Genomic DNA, 24,807 nt, shown 5'->3' on the forward strand with positions numbered 1-24,807 from the left:
TTTGATGAGTTCGTTGTGGAAGAACTTGCCCACATAGAGCCCTGACCTTCTCATCCAACATCAGTGCCTGACCTCATGAATGCTCTGCAGAATGAATAAAGAAGTCAGGCATCCGAATACTTTTGTCCATATAGTGCATTTTAGCATATCTTGGATATATTTCTCCATGCATATACTGTGATCCAATACTGTATCCATGTTGCCCACACATGCATACTCTGTGTGCACGTGTGTCACAGTAATACAACACACTGTATACTAAAAAATCTTTAACTGTCTGTGTAACATCTGCATATTGATGCACTCAGGCCGCACTCATCAGTAAATCATCTTTCGGAGCGGCTGCAGAAAGGATTTTCCTCTCCGTTCAGCCTTGGAGCCCCTCGGATAGCAGCAGTGAAGTTTCTGTTACCTAGCAACCCTCGGTCCAGCACCTCCGTTTATTTCACACTGTTGCGAGGCGACTTGTGTGGACATCAGGAGTATCGTGAGGCAGAGACCGAATCTCCACAGTCACGTCCGCAAAAATATAAAAAATCAGATCGGTCGGTCGCATGTCTCGATTTAAAAGCTGCTCCCTTGTATTCAGAGCACGTCGTGGGAGGATAAATGATAAAATATGAAGAGGCTGCGATAGAAATCAGATTTGTGTTTTGTAGCAGACTCATTTTTCTGATGTGAGACGTGTTTACTGAGACGTAAAACGTCTTTCTGCGTACAGAAAATGTAAAAAAAAACAACAACAAATGAGTGAAACGAGCGCGGCCGTCTCATCTCTGATGTAACCGGAGACGCTGACGACTTTTCACACGGCCGCCACGCGCGAAAACAAAATGTCACTTTCCTCGCGTTAACGTCAGGATGCCTCCTCTGCCTTCCCCTTCAATCTGTGCGAAAGTGACGAGAGGAAAAGAAATGACTCAATCGATCACTCCGACAATCCCGATGTTAATCTCATTATTTGTATTCCTGCCGCTCATCTCTTTAAGTTTTAATCGGAGTTTTCCAGCATCCTCCGTCCTTTCCTCATTCATCATCATTCATCTGTTTGTTTACTCTCCTTTAAGTCTTATTTAAACTCTCCAGCGCTCACACACTTTATTAAAGCATCTCTGCGGGTTTTTATTCGTGTTCCACTCCAGAGTGATTACAGAAAAGATTAACATGATTATCTTCCATACGTTGTTGTTGTTGTTACGTAAGTCTTTATAAGTCTCTCTTCTCTTCCGTCATCCAGGTGGTTCGGGATCAGATCTCCCACTGTACGGTGAAGCTGCGTCAGACCACGGGGCTGATGGAGTACTGCCTGGAGGTCATCAAGGAGAACGACCCCAGTGGTTTCCTGCAGGTAAGACGCATCATCATCATCGTTTCTGCTAGAAGATGCAGCTCGAATGAAGCAACGTACCTGACCTGCCTTCACATCAAGAGTGAATAACTGTGAATACATTTCCTCCCTTTGTTGTTCTCAGATCTCCGACGCTTTGATCCGGAGGGTGCACATGACGGAGGGTCAGTGGGGGAAGGGAACCCTCACCCCGAGGATGACCAGCGACTTCGACCTGACTCTGGACAGCGGACCTCTGCTGCAGACGATCCACCAGCTGGATTTTGTCCAGATGAAAGGTAAAAAAAAGCAGAGAGAGAGCGACAGAGACACCTGAGGGATTTATAGATGAGTGGGCTGCAGACGGAGACTTATTTTAAACTCAAAGAGGCGAGTTCAAGCCCTCTCTCTCTCAAGAGAGAGATGGTGTCTTCTCTCCTGAGTCGATCTGTGAAGGAGCTGCTCTGTAGTCAGACTGATCTGTGATGGAAAATATACCTGCAGCGTTCTGAATCACTGCTTTATTACAGTAAAGTTTACTCAGGGATTTGTTCAAATATAACTTTACCGTGACAGTTCCATATAGTCTTTCTAAAACTGACACAGCCGTGAAGCTGATGCAGCTTTTTATCTTTAAAAATCACAAATTATTTTAAAACGAACATAAAAAACACTCATATACCTGCTTCACTCAGTATATCGCTGACATGCTGTAGGTGGAAAATCTTCACAAATCACTCAGAAAGTTTGGTTGTGTTTATATTCCAGATTCGGGAACCTTTGATTAATGTGTTATGAATTCATATATTCATGATTGAATTTCTGGATGATGAATATTGAACCGATCTCCTCGGGCAGAGTGTGTTTGTGTCTTTTCTGTAATCTGGCCTCCTCCTCCTCCTCCTCCTCCTTCTTCGTCTCCTCCTCAGTCCCAGCTGCTCCGATGCTCCAGCTGGAAGAATGCTGCACTCAGAACAACAGCGCCACGTTGTCATGGAAACAGCCACCGCTCTCCACCATCGTCGTGGACGGATACATCCTGGAGCTGGACGATGGAAACGGGGGTCCGTTCAGGGTATGTTTTCCCCCCACAGCAGGTACTCGTCCGGTGAGGATTTATCTGTCCATGTTAATAGAAGACAAACTTTTAGGAGGAGGGAGGAGGAGGGTCTTTATTGGATTTACATTTAGATTACAAGACAAAAAGTGAAAAACAGGACCAGTCAGAGTCATAATTCACCTTTACATAACACCCGCCCCCCCTCTCTCAACAAAGACTCCTTCATTTGGTGCCAGGGAGGACACCGGCCCGGCTAGGGGGGCATGTGAAAGCGACGCTTTGTCGCTGAAACCCCCTCGAGTCGAGTCGACGCGTCGTGTGCGGCCGCGCTGCACGTCTCTGGGTGATATGAGCAGGTCATGTGACACACTGTAGTGAGGCGTTGAATGACACGCCGTCAGGAGAGAAAGGGGTTTGTAACGCAGCTGTCAGCTGGGATGATCCCACAGGAAGTACGATCCGGGATCAAAGCTGTATTCAGACCCTCCGAGGCTCGCCGTGTAATCCATCCCCGGCTGGCTGTACGTTCAGGCTCCTGCTTTGTTACAATGGCAACTTAAACCTCACGAACAAAACAGTCAGTACAATGGCAGAGGATATCTGTGTGCAGGTTCCTCCATACAGTCCAGAACAATGAACCTGTTGACTCTCAGTCCGCTTAACCTGACGTTAGTGTTTTTATTGTTGCTCCCCGGCTCCGTGAGCGCGAGACAAGCGAGTCCTGTTATTTATTTTTACAGACTTTACACAGAGGAAAAGAAAAATAGTGTTTACTGGCTGCTCCTTTGTTTATGAGCTGCAGTTTGACTGCTGATCCACATTCCTAAACTTTTTTTTTTATATCTGCAGCTCTAAAAAGTTTAAAACATTTAAATTAAATTCCACAAAAGTCTCAGCTGTCTTATAAACTGAACTATCAGATCTGTTGTTGTCCCTACAGCAGCTAAGAATCTGTCCATCACTTTCAGTTCATCTGAGTCTACATGCATTCATTATCACTGATGAGTAACAAACTGCTACAGCACTGCTTATCGGATTTAATGGTCTGTGCTGGCAGACTAAAGTTAGACTAAAGCACCAGCACATGGAGGTGGACGTGTCAGACCGACTGACCTCCGTCCGGTCCATCGTTGATGACAGTCCTGTAGCCTTTCGACGGGCTTTTTTTGGGACGACGAAGGATGTGAGTGAGTCAGGGAAGGCCACACGCTGGTCATCTTCATAGATCAGCGTGGCAGGCGTCTCCACCAGGCCTGGCAACATGCTCTTCGGCTGTTGTTGGCGAGTTATTGTTATATGCTGCTGGAGCGGTCCTTAAAAAACTCCACAGAACAACTTATTTGGTGTCATTCTTACTGGTTTTTATTTATAGTTTTAGTTCTATGTGATATTAAACCTATAAAGAATATGGAATACTGATGACATCTCTCACAGACAGATATATTTCTGACCTTGGCTAAGTGATAGCGGTGGTGAATCTTACATTGTAGCAACCCGTGCAGATCTGGAGGAAGAGTGGATTCATCATCCACAAGTTAACACTGTAAATCCTCCTCCTGTAGTGTCCGAACACTTTCCTATGGAGTGAAGCCGGATTTATGGAGTGGATGAAGGTATATACAGCAGAGATTATGACCTTCATGGCGGATAGTTGGGTAAAAATCCAGTCAGTGGGGTTCTGGTAAAGTAGGAAAGCAAAGGTAAGTATCAGCACAGATTTAACCCTGACCATTGTTTACTTACTCACTTAAAACTCAAAACTCGGTTAAATCTCAAGACATAGATGCAGTTTTAAACTACAAAATATGTCCTAGTATTTCTGAGTAGCCTCATGCTTAGTTAATATGCGGTGTCAATACTATTAACCGTCCAAATAAACAGAAGTTTAAAGGGTTAATGGAGCCACAAAAAACATTTGAGTCTCAGCCTCTCAAACTGTTGTTTTCATCGCTCCTACAAAATACAACGTCTGTCTGATTCCTGTAAACAGCTGTGCAGCATAATTTAAGTAGTTTGATTCAGTTTTAATGCACACACACACACACACACACAGCCATCTAAACATCTAAATATCTGTCTCATCGTGAATCCGTCACCCTGTCAAGCTTCAGCTGAAACGAGACAACAGTTGGCTCTTCCAGACTCGGAGCATCCGGATAAACTCCCTCCCCGTGTGGTGTGAAGGTCCAGCAGCAGCAGCAGCAGCAGCAGCAGCAGCAGCAGCTGTTTGTGTATGAGTTTTAATTTAGAATAAAAGCCGCCGCTGACCTGAAAGTCAGTTTACTCTGCCGCTCTCTAAATCCAGCTGCTCGTCTGAAACCTTTCGGGTTCGTTTGTGTGTTCTGTAATTGTCTGTTTGTGTGAGCCTTCGCCCTTCGGTCTTAATTACAACTGCTCCGTGTAAGAGGGTGATCATTTACATCCACTCTGACACCAACTGCATCCGCTAACTGCTGATTGGTGAGCAGCCGATGCCAGATTGAACACTGTTGAGATGTTAAAGCACATTTTAATCTGATGTTTTTTTTTACAATCTGTGCCTCTCACGTCTTATATCATACCTGTGCACCTTCCAAAGGAAGTTTTCTCTTTCTCTTCCACTCTCTGACTCATTGAGGCTCGCCGACGCAGCGCCTCGCTGAGCTTGGCAAGTTGTGTCCCCGTGTCTATTTATACCTCGGTGTGGGCTGCCTCGCCCACGCTCAGTTGTACAAACTCACACTCTCACTTATTACACTCACCGCCAAATCCCCCCCCAAAAAAAAAAGAGGCGACACTCCTTCTGAAGCTGCCTGTCTGTCTGTCTGTCTGTCTGTTTGGTGTCATGATTACGCACCTGATGTATCCGCCAACTTTAACAGGAAGCGCCTGTGTGTCTTTACAGGAAGTGTACGTGGGGACGGAGACCATCTGCACAGTGGACGGGCTCCACTTCAACAGCACGTACAAGTCCAGAGTGAAGGCCTTTAACGCCAGCGGAGTGGGCCAGTACAGCAAGACACTGATCATGCAGACCTCTGAGAGTACGTTAAGCATCATCTCCTCCTCCTCCTTATACTACTACTACTGCTACTACTACTGCTTATACTGCTTATACTTATATATTTATATATCTTTAAGGAAAAACACACTCTTAAAACAGAATTCATTATAATTAATATTCCTCTGATCTCGAGTCAGTTTGTAAAATAAAGTTTGACTCCACAAAGAGCCGAGACTCGAGTCTCATCATCGTCTCCACTGTTAGTGCTGAAGCTTTCAAAGATTTAAAGTGAAGCACGACGGATAAATCAGCTCATTGCAGATTTATTGTTATGAGTGTGAATGTAGAACAGAAATAAATTTGTCCACCAGAGAGCGCTCACACGTTTATTTCTATTTGTGAAATGTGGCTCATAAATGATAGACAGAGATGGCATTTAAAATAAACCTGTGCAAAGAAATTAGATCTTTATAAAACTATATAAAAGTAAAAATAAAGACTAAACATGCACGTTTGACTTTCCACGTGTTTGTTACTGAGCCTCTTTAGTGTCTTTTGTTTTGACTGGGCGTGAGCTGGCAAATATTTCATCACAGTAATCAGAGTAAAAGTACAGCTCTGTTATCGCCACTTCACGAGATCACAGACAAGAGTCTCGGCTCAGTCTCTTTCTTCTTTTTGGGGGATTTTTTTGCTCATTAACAGGCAAATAAATCTTGACTGAACTCGCAGAGATCTTAAGAATAATAAATTGTCGCTGCCTTGCATCTTCAGAAGGACAAAAAGTTATTTTTCCTGATTTTTTTATTTATTTAAAGATGCGTCTCGAGGACCTTCCTCGTCCTCATCTATCTTTCATGTCAGACAAAAGTAATAACGGTAAAAGCCTCCCTAAAAGTTTTGATGTGAATTCTGTTTGAGGGTGTGTTTGAGCTTTTTAAAACCAGGTACATCTGGTAAGCAGCTGAATAATCCATCCACGCGTTTGCTTTCCCCCGTTAGTTAAACGCTGCTCTGTATAGATGGGGAAGCTTGTGATCCATCAGTGGACAGACAGACAGACAGAGCACTCAGCGGCTGTACGAAGTCATCTAACCACTCTGACTGTTGTTTTTTGCAGAGATGTGACATCCGTCACCTCGCCTGGACTCTTCTTCTTTGTTTCCATGCTTTGTTCTTCTTAAGTCTGTTTCCAGGAACTCGTTGGTTTTGTGTTTGGGCTCTCCTCTCTCGTGTTTTGTGACCACTGAGAGTTGAACCAGCTTCCCTGATCAAACCTGCTTTTTTTTACCCTCTCCTCCACCCGTCCCGACCCCTCCCCGTCTGCTTCACCGCTTCACTACGCTCTCCTCCTCCTCCTCCCCTCTTTTCTTCCTCCCTTCCTCTACCCACCCCCGTTCATTTCACATTTCAGCTGGACTCCCTCCATGCGATATTCAGTCTCTAGGCACAGGTATGGACGGCTCTCATTGCTGACTGTAATCCTCTCCTGGCCATTTCCTGTTTCTCATCAGTGCGATCCTCTCCTTTTATACATCCGTGGGTCTTCACTCTTTAACCAGCAGGGGGGCGGTTTGCCGCTCTGTGGGCTGCACGTTCAATACGGGCTTCTAATAAATGTCTTTGTTTTATTTCCTCTGGGAAATAAAAAGCCATGTAATGAAACTTTAAAGTCCAGTGGAGCCCACATAAAGTGCAAACGTCCGTCTGTTAGATTCCCATATTTCTCTGTATAGAGTATAGAGTATATACTTTCAACCTCGAGTCAAACAGTTTGCAAAATTAATCACGTTTGATTTAACGTGCCTGCAGCGATTTCATATAAATGGTTTTTATTTGCTGAGGTTTTAAAACTGCACGATGAAAAAAAATTTGCCACTTGGTGGCAGCACAGGACTGAAATATTATCATTTCATAAAGTTTAGATGGCAAATAATCAGCAAATAGTCGCATTTCACTTCATTTTTAGCTCTAGTTTGGGTCGCCACCACCTCATGATGGAAACATAATGACTCTTTAACTGCTGAATGCTTCACCAGCTACAGTCGTCTGAACCTTTTCACTGCAAACAACGATCCTATGAGAGCGATGAGAGTGAAGCAAACCAGATAACAGATCAATAGAATCAATATAATTGATTGAAGGCCCAAAATATAACCCCACACACACACACACACACACACACACACAGAGGATGGTGGAGTGCTGGGAGCAGTCCAACCTCCATACTCCATTTTATTTGCAGACTGTGTGACAAAGGTGTGATGATATTATGATTAAGATTATTAAGATTAAGATAATTAAGTTATAAGTTAAGTGTAGTACGATGCTTAGAATATTAAATGTGTAATAATAATAATAGTGATAGAATCTCTCATTTTCTTACATTAAGTATTTTTACAGTGTATCTTCACCTCATCTAACCTCCTGTCACCTCTGTGAAGTCATGGTCACCGTGTCAGTGATGTCATCGACGCTAAACGGTGTGTGTGTTCCCGTGTGTGTGTGTGTGTGTGTGTGCAGTCGCTTGGTTCACGTTCGACCCGGCCTCCGCCCACCCGGACATCATCCTCTCCAACGACAACCTGACGGTGACGTGCAACAGCTACGACGACAGGGTGGTCATGGGTAACTCCGCCTTCTCCCGCGGCGTTCATTACTGGGAGATGACCATCGATCGCTATGACAACCACCCGGATCCGGCCTTCGGTATCGCCCGGGGTGACGTCCTGAAGGACGTGATGCTGGGGAAGGACGACAAGGCCTGGGCTATGTACGTGGACAACAACCGCTCCTGGTTCATGCACAACAACTCACACACCAACAGGTGAAGAATCATCACGTGATGTCCAGGAGTCATGTAGATTAAAGTGTTAAATATTTTGTTATTTTGAGACAGCGGTGAAACAATTCAAACACCAAATAAACATCCTGCCTTCAAAATAATTGAAAGCATGGGGTGTCATGTACGAAAGCTCATGTGACTGACAGAAGAAGTTATTTTATTTTATGTGAATGTGAAGTCTGATGTTCATCTCTCTCTGTGTGACCGTGCAGGACGGACGGCGGCATCAGTAAAGGAACTACAATAGGAGTCCTGCTGGACTTCTCTCGTGGGATCCTGATCTTCCTCATCAACGATGAGCAGCAGGGTCCGGTGGCTTTCGAAGGCTTGGAGGGCGTTTATTACCCTGCGATCAGCATCAACCGAAACGTCCAGGTACTGAGTGATGTTTTATGATTGTATGTATGAACTACAGCTACGCGTTTAATTATAATAATTCAGTTTCTGGATCCTTCTGTTTTGCGTTGAGTGGCTTTAATGGATTAGTTTTGGGAAACGCACTCTCACGTCTGTAAATAAGAAGCTGGCCTGACTCTGTCCAAAGGTTTAAAATAAAAAAAGAAAGAAAGAAAAATGACAATAAGACGTCGTCTGCCAACTATTTCTTGGCCGGTTAACAGGCAGCAGGCGGAGCCGACAGAGAGTTAGTGGAGCCAGCCAAAGAAGAGCTCGACACATAAACCTACAAACAACAAACTGTTGTTTCACTTTATGAATTAAACACACTTTATATTAGTGCACAGGCTTCATAACATCATAGAAAATAGTTAAAATCTTCTTTATTTATCAGGTTGAATTATTCTTATGTACATGCACATTTCATTTATACTAGCTGGTCAAATTATTATTAATACTTTTATTATTTTATTTCTTTAGTTACCTTAATTTAATTAATTTAAATACTTTACTTCATACTTTTTATTTATCTTTTAATCATATTTCTTTTTATGTATTAATTCTATATACTTTTATTTTATTTTTACCTTATTATTTATTTTTACTCTCTTAATTTACTTTTATTATTATTTATTTATTTATTTTTAATTTTTTGTATTTTGTGCGTCGTTATTTAAGTCCTATGTCAGGAAATGTTATGTAAAATGATTCAAATGGTTGAATATTTAAATAAATAATTAACCAGCTGGTCAAGGTGCCGCTCTCCTCTGCCTCTGTGAGCAGCGCTGCGGGTGTAAACAGAGGCTTTTACTTATAGATCCAGAACGAGTGCAAACTGCTTTTTCCAGAAGTTTTACAAATATGTTCTCGGAGGATTAAAACCTTGAAAGAGAAAGCTTCAAAGACTCAACAGCAGTTAGTAGCTCTGAGCCACCTCTCTCATTTCTTATGCTGTCTCTGGGTGATGAAAGCAAACTGCCTCCTTCACTCGCTGAAGGAAACAGTTCAACAGCTCCACCTGCAGGGGGAAACATAAACCAGACATCTTCCCCATCACTCATATTTGTATGTAAATGTGTTTTTCTTCAGGTTACGCTGCATACCGGACTACCCATCCCTGATTTCTACACTCCCGGAGAGGCAGATCCAACCGGCTCCGTGTGCTAAAAGACTCTACAACCGGTCGAGGGAAAACCTCTGTGGGATTTCCCAGGGTTCATCCTGCCAGTCAATAACTATGACCCTCCCCTTCCCGCCTCTTCCCGTGTCCCCCTGACCGACTGACCCCATGACTCCGTTAGAGGGCCCCCATCCAGCGCTGAGCCATGCCTTTATCATGCCTAAACCTTGGACCGACGTGGACCAATCTGCAGGACATGAGCAGTGCTTTGTGATCTGTACCTCCTGTTGGAGTCCTGTCGTCATTGTTGTTGTTGTTGTTGTTGCTTTCTTTGCATAAAATCAGAACCTCTCTCATGTGTTCATGCTAAATATGAAGCTGTCGGACTGGAAACAGCTAGCCTGGCTCTGTCCAAAGTTCAAAAACACGTGTACTAACACGTCTGAAGCTCTCTTAAATCTTATTAGTTTGATCTGTGTGATGTAGAAATAGAAGATAAAACACGTTTAAAGGTGCTTATAGGTGGATTTTGTTACCTTTGGACAGAGGTTTAGTTTCATATTTAGCATAAAGCCATGAAAACTGATCTAACTCTCTGGTTTAAAGCAAATAAGCAAAGGAAGGAGGTTGTTTTGTAAAGTTAACTTAGAAGAAGTAGCCTCCATCACACCACAGACGATACAACTTACTCTTCGTTCTCACCCTCGTTTCTTTTTTATGTTTTCTGTGAATGTGTGCGAGGGTGGAACGGGTTCGAGACTGGTCAGCGATCCCCGGACGAGAAGAGAGCAATAGTCGGACTCTCAGCCGCGTCACTGTCGTATCCTCGTCCCCGTGTACATGAGACGCTTTTCTTAGTGGCTTTAAGCTCATGTGAAACTTTCTGTATCATCTGTATAAAAAAGAAAAAAGAAAATATATAAAAATACAGCATTGCCGTAATAAATGCAGCCTTTCTCTGCAGTGCAGCTCTCGAAGCAGGAGGGGAAGATTTTGGGGTTTAATGTATCATAAAAGCAGGCGATTATTCCGTGCGTTGATCGAGTGTTGGAAAGTGAAGTTAGAGATGATGACTGTGAAGCTGCTTGAATAAGGTGCTACAGCAGCTCGCTTCATTCTGGCTTTTTTTTTTTACCGTAGGTGACCGATCCTGGTAGTTTTGTAACATTGTTATTGAGACGATCTATCGCAGAGAGGTGTATAGCTTAAATAAGTTATTGATGTTCAGAGTTTTTTCAATGAGAATCCGTCATTGCTCCTTTATTTGATGTATAGTTATTACAGAAAGAATCTTTTTGTCGCTTTAGAAATGTAGTTTGTTCTTGAGACGAGGAGGCTTCACGGTAAATCGCGAGAACCAGTTTTTGTCTTATTAAAGCAACGGGAAAGGGGACGATGCACTGGGATGTTTGTGAGGCGTCGCATTCGGGCAACGGACTCCCCAACAGGACTGCTCTGTGTTGCTGTACTTAGCCTTAGTGCCGCTGAGGCTGATGGGAGCGTCTTTAGTTTTGGAGTTATTTGGTTATAAAACATTCGATAATCACCAAAGTTTCAATGATTCATCCTGACGAGGTCACGAATGTCTCTATCAAATTTCATGCCGATCCATCCAACAGTTGTTGAGATATTTCCATAAAAAAACACAAATGTACATCTTATTGTGGCGCTAGGGGAGAAGTCATATGGGTTCATCCTCTGGCAACCATGAATCAGTACAAATCCAGCCAGTAGACACTGAAATACTTCACAGGTGACCACTGCGAACTGCTAATGACACTAGAGACACTAGAGAATAAAAGTCAGGGATCGTGATCATGTCTGTAGGGTTCATCTTCTGGGAAGATGAATGGGCAGCATTTTTACAGTGCTGTACATTTCGCCACATTTCATCCACCCATTCATTCACACACAACGATGACAGTAAACTAGCGACCCTGAGTGGGTGCCCTGCATTCAGTGGACACCCACTCTACAAGTCAGGGATCAAGAAAAGGCTGTAGGATTTATCCTCTGGGAACCATGAGTGTCAACATTAACAAGAATTTATAGAAATGCATCCAACAGTTGCCAGTTGGATGCAAGACATGCCACTAACAAACGAAAACGCCAAAGTCACAATCACCAAATACATTTTGGTTCATCTTCTGGGGACCATGAATGCCTGAAAGTATAAAATGTCTTAGAAATTCACCAATTTAGGATATTTCCATCTGGACCAAAGTGGTTAGAATGACTGAAAGATGTTTCCTGGCAGCAGTATCTGCAGTCTAAATGTTGATGGGATGCCCACAAACGTTCCCCTGTGCATCGCCGCCCTGAGACATACATTCACATGAGGTGCTATCCTGTGTTTGAGCTTCATGGGTGTGCCTTTTCCCCTCCTCAATAACCCCCCCACCTAAAAAAAAAAAGATTTACGAAACTTTGCTACAAACTAGATTCATCGCTTCAGCAGAGTCGACTGTAACATCTGTGATGCCTGACTACACCTGCTGCTGCTGCTACTTATTTTTTTCTATCGGCAAAAGGGCAAACTCGACACTAGTTGTTGTTGTTGTTGTTGTTACGGATATAATAACCACAGTATTGAAGGGAATATTAGTCAGGTATGGGAAGGTGTCTTTCTTTCCTTTCTCTTCCCCTGGGCTCACACTGATTGTAAATCATCTGGCTGCACAAATATAAATCTGAGTATGATACGTGCATGTGTGCTGACTTAAACTAAACCAGACAAACCAGCAAGTTGCACGGCCTTTTTGCTGCGAGGCTGCGATTCGAGCTTTGATTTAATTGACAGTTTTTTCAAGGTAAGCCTTTTGTCCGGCTGTAATTATAACGCCGGAGGACAAAAGCAGCCCGTTCAGCAGCGGGTCACTGAGCAGCGAAGAGCTTCCTTTGACTCATACAGAGAAACAAGAGCAGCCATTATCAGAGCATTACGCAACCTCTGAATCCAGGACAAACACACACACGGAAAATGGCTTTAATCCAACGAAACGCTTCACATAAAGGGATTTCTAGAGTTCTATGATTGAAAGATAACATAAATGTGTATTTCTTTCTTTTTACTGAATACACAGGAGGGTGCTGACGTTAAAAAACTGTGTGATTGTAACATTTATTATTTCTAAAAACCAGCCGAACACACTTTAAATATATCAAACTTTACCTCCCCCTCCCTGCGAATCATTTAAAATCTATCACACAGCCTCGTCAAACTTTTATGAATTATTACAAACGTCCTCACAGTCGCTGGGCGACACTGGGTGTTATAGCTCCAAATGTACATACATATATGTGTGTGTGTGTGTGTGAGTGTGTGTGAGTGTGTGTTACCTGCATTATAACCTCATTTTAACTTTTTTTGGCCGTTTGATCCGAGGTGCGATGTCATCACTCGATGTTATTATTTACAGTGAAATATTTTATGAATATAAAAATGAGCATTATTAATATGATTTTAACACAGTATGATTATTATGATTGTTATGATTATATGTCTATCATTACCATATTACTGCTATTATTATGATCTGAAGTGTAACATGAGCCTCTGTGTTTTTTTGTATGTGTGGATATTCAATAAATAGGTGTCAACAAGGTTTTATGCTGCCTGTCTGTCTGTCTGATCTGAATTAAAGGTTCAGTGTGCAACTTTTAGTGCAATCTATGGACAACATGCAAAGCTATGTTTTTAGTGAAATCTAATTCATTACCTTCAGAATCAGCCTTTTATATCTCCACAGAGCGCGTACCATAAGAAGAAGATGTAGAAGAAGAAGAAGTGTTTACTAGACACTAAATGTGTTTTATTAGAAGTCTGAGAAGTGAAATGTCGACAAACGTTGGATCATACTTATAATTTAGCACAAGAAAAGCCGAGGGAGCAACAGTCTTTAAAATGAAAACATCAACACAGTGCAGAACAGGTAACAATGACACAGGATCCGTAGTTTTACAGAGTATAAACACAATTTCTAAACCTATGCAATCTCACCACTTGATGCCACTAAATCTTACACACTGCACTTTTAATGACAAATATACTTTGCATTGTTATTCACCAACTTAGAGCCTTGGATCTGTGTCAATATCTATCTATCTATCTGTCTGTCTGTCTGTCTGTCTGTCTGTCTGTCTGTCTGTCTGGATTTGTACCAACCTAAGCTGTGCAGAAACCTTCAGTCCTTCCTCTCTGTACTCTCTCTGTTCACCTTTTCCTGCTGCTCAGCTCTGCAGCTCAGTGGCCGCCTCAGGAAACACCCTCCCCCTGCACTCACCAATGAAAAGAAGCAAAAGGAGGAGACTGCTGCTGTGAAAACTGCCACCGCCTTACCTTCCAACCTCACTTCCAGCCGCCCAGGACAGCCACGGTCACACTCACCTGACAAACCTTCCCCCGGGGACAGCATGGCGACACCTCTCACCGACCAGGAGAAGCGCAAGCAGATCAGCATCAGGGGGATTGTGGGAGTGGAGAACGTGGCGGAGCTGAAGAAGGGCTTCAACCGACACCTGCACTTCACCCTGGTCAAAGACAGGAACATTGCAACACCCAGGGATTATTACTTTGCCCTGGCTCACACTGTGAGAGATCACCTGGTGGGGAGATGGATCAGAACACAGCAGTTTTACTATGAAGCAGACCCAAAGGTACTGTAAACACACAGAAAGCTGACCAGAATGTATCTATTTCACACATTTGACATCTGAATGTTCCTTTCTGACACATAAAATATGTTCTGCTCACTTTAACTGCATTTAAAGTCATTTCTGCCGACGTGGTTTGTGTTTGTTTGGAGAGAAAGCCACACAGAGTTTATTCTCTGACATGTTTTTTATGAGAAGTTGCAGAAAACTTCCAAGAAGTCCAGTGCTTTTAGCTCATTGCATCATATTTACACTGCTGTAACATGCAGCTCAATGTTTGCCTGTTCCACGTTCATTCATTTGCTGCACGGCTCGGCTTTCTGCAACTTCGAGCCACGATCAAACAAGGCGTATCACAAATATTTGATTAACACATGAAAAAAAAGCTGTGTGCATCTGATTTCTGTTTTTTTTTTTTAACATGTGCAGAGGGTGTATTATCTGTCTCTGGAGTTCTACATGGGCAGGACGCTCCAGAACACGATGATTAACCTCGGGCTGCAGAACGCCTGCGATGAGGCCATCTATCAGGTCAGACATGCACTGACAGGAAAAGCAAACACACAAAATGACTGTGCGACTTTTAATAACCTTTGAAACGTTCACACAAACGTCATCTGTGGGTTGCTTTTATGTTTCCGCCTGCTGTAGCTCGGCTTGGACATGGAGGAGCTGGAGGAGATGGAGGAGGATGCAGGTCTGGGGAACGGAGGTCTGGGCAGGCTGGCAGGTAAAAGGCTGCAGATGTTTGAACCTGATGGAAACAGAGAGACAGGAAGGTCTGGAGGAACTTGAAGCCACAGAAATGTTGCAACAGAACATTTAAATGACTAAATAAATTCTGAATGACACCATGAACAGTCATTTTGTTTCATTTAATCACTACAGATGTCATGTCTAATTCTTTCTGCACGCAGCGTGTTTCTTGGATTCGATGGCCACCTTGGGTCTGGCAGCGTACGGTTATGGCATTCGATATGAATATGGAATCTTTAACCAGAAGATAAGAGACGGCTGGCAGGTAACTGCAACTAAAACAACAATTAGCTGCTAATTAACTGTCTTTAACTTTCAAAATACACGCTCGACAGTTTAATTTAGCCTAAAATCACAAAACATCTCCCTACAAACACAGAGTTCATCTTATCTCTTATCTTTTACTTTGAAATTCACTGAGTCTGTCGTCAAGCTGTCTGCAAAGTGGAGCGGGGCCAAAGTAGAAATGAATTAGGTCAGAATACATCACGAGCTAATCATTAACGGGGGCTTCGTTTGTGGTCTGCATGGAAGAACCAAATAAACGTTGTGTATGTTGTGATAAGAGATCCTCAAACTAAAGGCTTTTGCCCTTTTGAATTCTTTCTGCTGTTCTGTAAACATGTCCTCCTGAACACTGAACTGGGTTTAAGCTCAGTGTTTTCTCACATGAATCTACCGTATACATTTAATCCCTGCTGCCAGTGAACTTTAAATGTGGTGAAAGTTGCTGAACTTCACACATAATCTAATCTTATCAAGGACCCGATTGGACTTGACATAACATTGTGAGTTTCTTCATCACTGGACCTACATTTATCATATTAAAGCTTTTTATCTTTGCCCTGCACCTCCCTGTTGTAGGTGGAGGAGGCAGATGATTGGCTGAGGCATGGAAACCCGTGGGAGAAAGCGCGTCCTGAATACATGCTGCCGGTTCACTTCTATGGACGAGTAGAGGAGACGGAAAAGGGCTCCAAATGGGTCGACACTCAGGTACTGATGATGCGTAAAGATCACAGTCGGTACTGATAAGTGACCAGGTGTGCCCTCCTTACTGCAGTTAGCAGGTGATAGGTAGGTGGCTTGTTAGTATAATGAAGGGATTATTGAACAGGCCCACCTGGTGCAGACCAAAGGAGCACCTGGACCGAACCTTTGATGGAAAGTTAATCAAACAACCACAAAGAGACAGAAAACATCTACAAAGACACAAAATAATTGCAAAGATATACAAAACGACTATAAAGACACGCAAAGTGACATAAAAGGACACAAAATGACAACAAAGTGACACAAAACGACGACAAAGACGTGCAGAGTGACGCAAAACGACTTTAAAGGCATGCAAAATGTCTACAAAATGATACAAAACAACTACAAAGTGACACAAAATTACAACAAAGTGATGCAAAACAACTACAAACACATGCAAAAGGACACAAAATGACTACAAAGTGACACAAAACGACTTTAAAGACACGCAGAATGTCTACAAAATGATACAAAACAACTACAAAGTGACGCAAAACAACTACAAAGACATGCAAAAGGACACAAAACGACTTTAAAGACACGCAAAATGTCTACAAAATTATACAAAACAACTACAAAGACATGCAAAGTGACACAAAATGACAACAAAGACATAGAAAGTCTCTCAAAATAATAAGTAGTTTATTTGGCATTCTTTATGACGTATAGTTGAGAGTCTAAACATGTTTTTATTCTCATTTCTAACTCGTGTATTTTGTTCGCCTTGCAGACTCGATCATTTGAATCCTCGTAGTAAACTTTTTGTAAACAGTTGTTTTGTTTCCTTGCTGACTCACTGTTCTACGCTCTCGCTGATTCAGGTGGTTTTGGCAATGCCCTACGACACACCCATCCCCGGCTACATGAACAACACCGTGAACACCATGAGGCTGTGGTCTGCTCGCGCCCCGAACGACTTTAACCTGAGAGACTGTGAGTTGCCGAAGGCGACGTTGACCACTTCTGTCATGAAAACCTTTTTTTGCAAGTTTAGTTTTCGACAGAGGAGATTGGCAAGAAAGATGCAACACTGGCACCTTGCTCAAGAGCTCAAATGCTGCAGAGTTTCAGGCACTATATAATATTTGTAATATGGCATCAGTGAAACTAAAATGCATCTCATCTGTCTGTAGTTAATGTTGGAGATTACATCCAGGCTGTCCTGGACAGAAATCTGGCGGAGAACATCTCCCGTGTTCTTTATCCCAACGACAATGTAAGTTCAATATTTTGTCACGAAGCACACGACTTGAACATTTTGCATAAAAGTATCACCTGGTTCCACAGGAAATGCATCATTCCTTCTCTGGTATTCAACACATGTCGTGTCTTAACTGTGTCTGTAGTTCTTTGAAGGAAAAGAACTGCGTCTGAAGCAGGAGTACTTTGTTGTGGCAGCCACACTCCAAGACATCATCCGTCGCTTCAAGACCACAAAGAAGGGTTCCCCCAGCCGAACCTCCTTCGAGAGCTTCCCAGAAAAAGTAAGCTTCAGACTCAGTCGGTCATTTATTGACGAAGTGAGCGAGATCAGGTCTTGAAATGAGATTTCAAACTAGAAAAGAGTCACTGGAGGTGAAATCAGTAAGAGATGTTGTGTCGCGTTTTCCAGGTCGCCATCCAGCTGAACGACACTCATCCTGCCATGGCCATCCCCGAGCTGATGAGAATCTTTGTGGACATCGAGAAACTCGACTGGGACACAGTGAGTGATTGTCAGATTTGGTAGATCTGAGTTCACACAGGCTTCAATGACGAAATCACAAACAAGCACAAGCATGTAACACAAAGGAGGTCAAAGCCACAGGGCTTGACAAATGAGTGTGAGTGTGTTGCATAATGTCCTGCAGGGAAAGTCGAACAAGTTAAAGAATGAAATCCAGCTTGTTGTGGAACATCTGTGATCAGCACAGACGAGAAGAACAAGACTTCAAGTGTGATGTTTGATCAGAGGAAGAATAACCTGCCTCCTCTCTGCAGGCCTGGGACCTCACCCGGCGAACGTTCGCCTACACCAACCACACAGTCCTCCCTGAGGCTCTGGAGCGCTGGCCTGTGGAGCTGCTGGAGAACCTCCTGCCCAGACACCTGCAGATCATCTACCAGATCAACCAGATCCACCTGGATGTGCGTGCTGTAGTTCATGTTTTGTATTGATTGAACTCTTCCCTGACACGTCCTAAAGGTGCATCTGTTTTGTCGCCGCAGAGGATTGCAGCCATGTATCCAAATGACATGGACAAGCTGAGGAAGATGTCTCTGATTGAAGAGGACGGATGCAAGAGGGTGAACATGGCGCACCTGTGCATCGTGGGATCTCACGCCGTCAACGGAGTCGCTGAGATACACTCCAACATCATCAAGACCCAAGTGTAAGCCCTGTGCCGAGGACGCACGATGCTCGCGCGCACCAGGCGGCGCCAGGCTCCAACATTTTAATTCACATTTTCATAAATAAACTCAGAGCAGCTCAGGTAGACAGATCACTAACAGAGTAGATGCTGCAGACCACATGCCTCTGAACAATAAGCGTGGAAGCCTGAAAGGCACGACTGCTGTTAAGAAACCAAGACAAACCCGTTTCCTTATCAGTGAGAAATGAATGTGGTCTGATTAGTTCACCCTCTGTTTCCTCATGCTTCAGGGCGTTCACTGCAGGTGTTGGCTGACTTGCTACTTCATTACAAACACAAAGTTTCAACATAAAATATTGGACGTATTACAACTTTGATGTGATGGTGGCGCTAAATAAAAATCACACAAGTTATTACAATTTATTCTGACAAAAGTTTCACTAGTTGTCACTAAAAACTACAAGGATTCATCCTCTGGGAACCACGAATGTCTCGTTTTCACTACATAAGTTTAAATGCAGAGGATCAATAAAGTTATTTGTTTTCAGGTGATCATGAATATCTGCAGTGTATGTCACTGCAATCCATCTAATAGTTGATGAGCTAGTTTTACTTGAAATCTAAAAAATGTAGCGTTCACTCAAAGGTCAAATGAAAGTGCATGCTTCCTTCAAAGATCTCATACAAACATGCACACTGAAATAACTGATTACATCCTTCCCCGTGAACATTTCTCATTTTTCTTCCACAGGTTTCGTAATTTCAGTGATCTGGAGCCGGAGAAGTTTCAGAACAAAACCAACGGCATCACTCCGAGACGCTGGTTGCTGCTCTGCAACCCCGGACTGGCTGAGCTTATAGCTGAGGTCTGTTCAGAGCTGAGCTGAGAAATAATTAAATAATCGAGCGCCAAGAGACATTGTAGCAGTTAAGATCCCAGAATCCTCGACAATATATCCCCCCCCCAGCTGTCGTTTGATTGAACCTTGGCACAGCGTTCTCTCCTGAGTCTTTCACGGCAGTCAGCTTTGCAAATATACGAGGCGTGAGTGCAGTAAACGCTGTTTGTTAGTTTGTGTTTACACGTGTTTTATTGTGACCTTTAATCTCTTTCAGGCCATCGGGGAGGATTATGTGAAGGACCTGAGCGAGCTGCAGAAGCTCAATGACCTCGTCACCGATGCGGCCTTCATCCGAGACGTCTCTAGAGTGAAACAGGTGAGAGTGCATCTACTGACTTTAAGTACTAGAGAGAAATACTAATCACTGAAAATATAAGTTCATTTAAAAATCCTCTGCTTGAGGCCGAGAGATTTATTTGTATTCTTACAAGAGTATTACCAAACTAAAACTATCCTATCAGTCAGTGGGGGCCTTTTTCTGCAGAACAAGTATTATGTTTAACTCTATACATCTGTACTTTGACTCTTGAATGCACTGTAATGGAGTACTTACATTGGTATTCGAGTATTTCTTCCAGTGTACCACGGCGTCAACAAATGGACAAAAGAAAACTGAAATAACATAAAACTTCAGTCACGTTTAGATGGTTTGAAACAGCATCTTCACTCTGCAGAGGCTGCAGACAGCTGTTATGGTGTAAGGTGTATCGATAGATCTAAAAGCTTTGTGTCACGTGACGGTTTTACTGGATTGATAAGCAACAATGTTGCCATACTGGCAGCTTTTTTCTACATGTCCTGTTGCACCATGAAGCCTCGTTGGTGCCCGTTTCTCTCTTGGTTGTTTATCATTTCTGCATGTCATTGCAGGCACATTATGGTCAGTTGCAACATTGCATTTCGCAGCTGTAGAGTCAGTATGTGTCAGGACAGGCTGCGTCCGTGATTCAGCAACTTCACCTCACCGAACAACTCCTCCGTTCCCACCAACAAGTCACAACATTTCCTTTTTCTCACAGGACAACAAGGTGAAATTCGCCCAGCACCTGGAGAAAGAGTACAGGGTGAAAATCAACCCAGCGTCCATGTTTGACGTCCACGTGAAGAGGATCCACGAGTACAAGCGGCAGCTCCTCAACTGCCTGCACATCATCACCATGTACAACCGTATGTGAAACCTCTCATTACAAAGTGCCAGAAGGTTTCACAAGCTACCGCACGGCTCTGCAGAGTTACATAACACAATCTAACACAACCTGACACAATCTGACACATCCTGACGCGGAAGACTCCCCCCAGCCGACCGCCGGTTCTCTGAGCAAGTTAGAACAAACACAAAGAATGGGAAGCATCTGCAGACTGAATCCAGAGTAGGAATATCCCATTGTAGTCATCAGCTGATGAACAGGAAGTCACTTTCATCAGCTGTTCTTGCTTCATGCTAAATGAAATTTACTTTGATGCTGCATCTAAAACTTTTTTCTCTCTTGGAAATTTTTCCCAGCAACCATGACATGCAATATAATTCTATAAAATGACAATTCAGGGTCCTTATAGCATAAAAGACGAACAGAATGAGACATAAATCTATAAGTAAACACACAATAAGAGCCTACAAACGTCCCAGCAGCTCGCTTGTGAGATCTTTAAGGTGTGTGGTGTTGTCATGACCAAGAATAGTGTGCATCAAGACCGAGACAAGACCAAGACTTTGAGGGATCGAGACCAGGTCAAGACCATGCATACTTGGGTAGCTAAGGTCTTTTCTTTGTGGTTTATTGCAGAAGATTTGGCTGATGTCTCCTCACAGACAATTAAGACCGGTCTTTAACTAAGATCTAGAGATCGAGGCCTTTAAATAGTAGTCTTGAGTCCAGTCTCGAGACTAAGAACAATCTTGAGTACTAGGACACAGATGGTGTGACCAACCAACCAGCGTCTCCATCCTGAGCACTGGATAAAACAACAATACGTACATTTTAAATCCCACGTGTGTGTGTAGCATGCATGCAAATACAACTTCCTGGTGTTTTAACAGTGACCCAACGTTCATATGATCCATTGAGTGCTTCACACATAAATCATAATGTGTTTGTGTTTCTTCTTAAGGCATCAGAAAGGAGCCCAGTGCACCTTTTGTACCTCGGACAGTGATCATCGGAGGAAAGGTAGCAGCTCAGCCAAAGCAGACGTGACAAACGACACATGCTGAAGTTCAGGCGTGGTGTGAGGTTCTTGTTTTACAGTAAGTCATCCACTGTCGCCCTCCGCAGGCTGCTCCCGGGTACCACATGGCGAAGATGATCATCAGGCTGATCACTTCGGTGGCTGACGTGGTGAATAATGACCCCGTGGTGGGAGACAAGCTGAAGGTCATCTTCCTGGAGAACTACAGGGTCTCTCTGGCAGAGAAAGGTAGCTGCTGACATATACGAGCAAAACGGATAGCTCTTTATGTAATAATAATATATAAACTTTGCTCGTCCTCAGTGATCCCTGCCACGGATCTGTCAGAGCAGATCTCCACCGCTGGCACTGAAGCTTCAGGAACAGGTAACATGAAGTTCATGCTGAACGGAGCTCTGACCATCGGCACCATGGACGGAGCCAACGTGGAGATGGCCGAGGAGGCCGGAGAGGAGAACCTGTTCATCTTCGGCATGAGGGTGGACGACGTGGCTGAGATGGACAAAAAGGGGTAAATGAGATTCTTATTATTTCTCATATTTAAGTTCCAGAGTTCTTTTTTTGTTAAACTATATGAACCGTTGTCTTTGTTTTTTAGGTACGATGCCATGTCGTACTACAATAAGCTCCCAGAGCTGAAACAAGTGATGGACCAGATCACAAGCGGATACTTCAGCCCCAGAAATCCAGAGATTTTCCGAGACCTCACTAACATGCTCTTCAAACATGACCGGTGAGAAGCGTGCAGACAAAGTCTTTACAAAGAAGCAAATTAGTTTTACTCGTAGCGATGGAACTTCTTTACAAGTTCCTGCTGTCACACTCGTGACTTATTCATCCTCTCTTGTCTCTCTTCAGTTTCAAAGTGTTTGCAGACTATGAGGACTACGTGAAATGCCAAGAGAAAGTCAGCAAGCTGTATCAGGTAACATTTGCCTCAAGCAAACAGCTGTCTTTGACTTTCATTTTTTCCAGTATGACAAAGTTGAGTCAGCTTTAATCACCACGGTAACCTGACTTAACTTCAGAGGGTCAGTTTAAAACCATCCGATGTCTACTGACCAGTCAGATCACCAGAAGACCTGACTCATCATACAGCATCCTCTGAGTTCATAAAGGAGTTTCAGAGTTTCAACAAAGATGATTAAAGCTGTCTTTAACTTCACATATTCATAGCAGGTTGTTCATGATCCAACACAAAAGCAAAAATACTCATTCTTCTCTTCTTCTCTTAATATTTTTTTCACGGGTATCTGTTTTCATATTTAGACTGAGCTGAACTTTCTTCGTGCTACAGGATCCTCATGATCAAATCCTATTTGCATTTCTGATTTCAGATTTTGTTTGTGTGCTTTGGCAGATTCTATATTCATCATTTATTATTGTTCATATTGTAGCCCATATGTTCTCCTGTTGTTTCACCTACTTCTATAATAGCTCTCTATGTTTTTCCGCTTCATTGCACTTTTTTATTGATTTGCACACATTTATTTGAAACACAACAACAAAAGAAAAGAGGAAAATTGTGCACGGGAGAAGCCTGTAGAATGAGGAAGAACTATAAACAGATACAAAAAACATCCACAGCAAAGAAACAAGCAAACATGAGCTCAGAAAGTAAGTGAAGCTGCATAAATCAAGTGAAAGGTTGAAGGAGTCAGATTATTTGTTGGTTATACATAAATCTGATTCTGATGCTTTAGACAACCACAAGAGGGCAAATTTATGGAAGCCCAATGCAGTCACACGTTCATGCATTTTATTTATAGTGTAAAATAAAGAAGTAAAATCAAGTAGAAAACAAGAAGCGTTATCTCTTCAGACCTACAAAAAAATAAAACCTAAAATAAAACTGTTTTATGTTTCTCTGACAGAACCCAACAGACTGGACGAAGATGGTGATCAAGAACATCGCCGCCACAGGAAAGTTCTCCAGCGACAGAACCATCACAGAGTACGCCACCGATGTGTGGGGCGTGGAGCCGACCGACCTGAAGATCCCCGCTCCCAACGAGCCGAGAGAGGCCATCGAAGAAACGGCCAGAGCTCTGAAGAAGATGTGAGGCGAGGCCGGAACTTTTTCAAGAACTTTTTTTTTTTAGGTGGTTCAGAACTCACGTCTGGACATGTTTTTATTTTCTCAAAGCACATGCATTAGAAATTGTCTGTTACAGTCCTTTTGCACCAGCACATGCAGTAAACTGAGTCTGTCGACATTCCCAAAGTTCAGGATTGGTGGTGGGGGGGTTTCTGTATTTAAGGAATTCAGTAGGAAGACAGTGAGGGAGCAGCTGACTAAACTGAATCTTTAATTACATTCCTGCGACTTGATGCTGTGTGTACAAAGCCTGTCTGTGCAGGAAGGCTGAAACCATTCCCAAGATTTACTCGTGTCTGTATCAGTGTCAGTCACAGATTTCATTCGGGTGAATAAAAAAATATTTTATCATAAGTCTGCAAAGGAATCTGAGTTATTAAAAGACGGTAAAGGTTGGAAACTCGACAACATTCATGAGCTAAAAGAAGAAGAAGAAAAGCAACAAGCTGTGAAAGCACACTGGACCTTTAATTTACACATATTTAATTATTTGTGGCTGAGCTTGTGGCTGATTAAAAACTGCAATTTGTGCATTTATTTCCCCACAAACATTTGTCACAGTGTTTGCACTCTTATGAAACTAAATAAGACGTAGGCAGCTGTGTTTCCATGGCTTGGTAAACACCCTGAAGGGCTGCAGACAGACAAAAATGCGATAAGCGGCCTCAGCTTACTGAGAGGATGGTCGACTACTCCATGTATAATTCTCATCTGTGGAGCTTCGAGGATTAAAGCATCAACAACAGACTGTGACAGTAAGAAATTAAAATGTATATTGGCTTGTTGAGTCAGTATTTAGACTATTATAGACTAACCAACACATGAAACGCAGAGTATACTTCACGGCCCTGCACGCCTACACAGGTGATGAGTTCTTCTGGCTGAATAGAAACTTGATTAGGTGCAACAAAACTAAGAGAAGAGCGAGACACAGGTTGGTCTGTACACACCCACACAGGTCGGATCAGTAATAAAATCACATGACCTCACAAACTTTCACTGCAGTATCGGTTCCCACCCACCAAAAAAGAGTTAAAGTAAGTTAAACATTCTCACTCAGTTGTCTCTGGTAGTTTCATGTTTTGTTTCTT

At 43.0% G+C, this 24,807-nt stretch overlaps 2 protein-coding genes across 3 annotated transcripts in view; both read left to right on the plus strand.

The window, feature by feature from the left end:
• The window catches only part of trim9 (tripartite motif containing 9), a 36,892-nt gene extending 23,556 nt beyond the window's left edge, over nucleotides 1–13,336 (plus strand). Inside the window, exons 4-11 of one of the 2 annotated variants that reach the window (XM_019277902.2) lie at nucleotides 1,238–1,348; nucleotides 1,473–1,626; nucleotides 2,257–2,402; nucleotides 5,272–5,410; nucleotides 6,785–6,823; nucleotides 7,894–8,197; nucleotides 8,428–8,590; nucleotides 9,701–13,336. In XM_019277902.2, coding sequence (XP_019133447.1) covers nucleotides 1,238–1,348; nucleotides 1,473–1,626; nucleotides 2,257–2,402; nucleotides 5,272–5,410; nucleotides 6,785–6,823; nucleotides 7,894–8,197; nucleotides 8,428–8,590; nucleotides 9,701–9,778 — 1,134 coding nt within the window. In that variant the 3' untranslated portion in view covers nucleotides 9,779–13,336. The remainder of the gene's footprint in view (nucleotides 1–1,237; nucleotides 1,349–1,472; nucleotides 1,627–2,256; nucleotides 2,403–5,271; nucleotides 5,411–6,784; nucleotides 6,824–7,893; nucleotides 8,198–8,427; nucleotides 8,591–9,700) is intronic. The other variant, XM_019277903.2, reaches the window with a different exon arrangement.
• An 808-nt stretch (nucleotides 13,337–14,144) lies between these two features.
• On the plus strand, nucleotides 14,145–24,070 carry pygl (phosphorylase, glycogen, liver). The gene is made up of 20 exons (XM_010754598.3): nucleotides 14,145–14,387; nucleotides 14,814–14,915; nucleotides 15,036–15,114; nucleotides 15,302–15,405; nucleotides 16,005–16,136; nucleotides 16,997–17,108; nucleotides 17,309–17,391; nucleotides 17,522–17,659; nucleotides 17,788–17,880; nucleotides 18,156–18,302; nucleotides 18,384–18,547; nucleotides 19,281–19,395; nucleotides 19,646–19,747; nucleotides 20,451–20,598; nucleotides 21,541–21,599; nucleotides 21,705–21,846; nucleotides 21,922–22,129; nucleotides 22,217–22,351; nucleotides 22,477–22,543; nucleotides 23,493–24,070. The coding sequence occupies exons 1-20, from the start codon at nucleotides 14,145–14,147 to the stop codon at nucleotides 23,679–23,681; spliced, it is 2,562 nt and encodes an 853-aa protein (XP_010752900.1). The 3' UTR covers nucleotides 23,682–24,070.
• The last annotated feature ends 737 nt before the right edge of the window (nucleotides 24,071–24,807 follow it).

The sequence above is a fragment of the Larimichthys crocea genome, chromosome XXIV, assembly GCF_000972845.2.
Source record: "Larimichthys crocea isolate SSNF chromosome XXIV, L_crocea_2.0, whole genome shotgun sequence".
Lineage (NCBI taxonomy): Eukaryota > Metazoa > Chordata > Actinopteri > Sciaenidae > Larimichthys > Larimichthys crocea.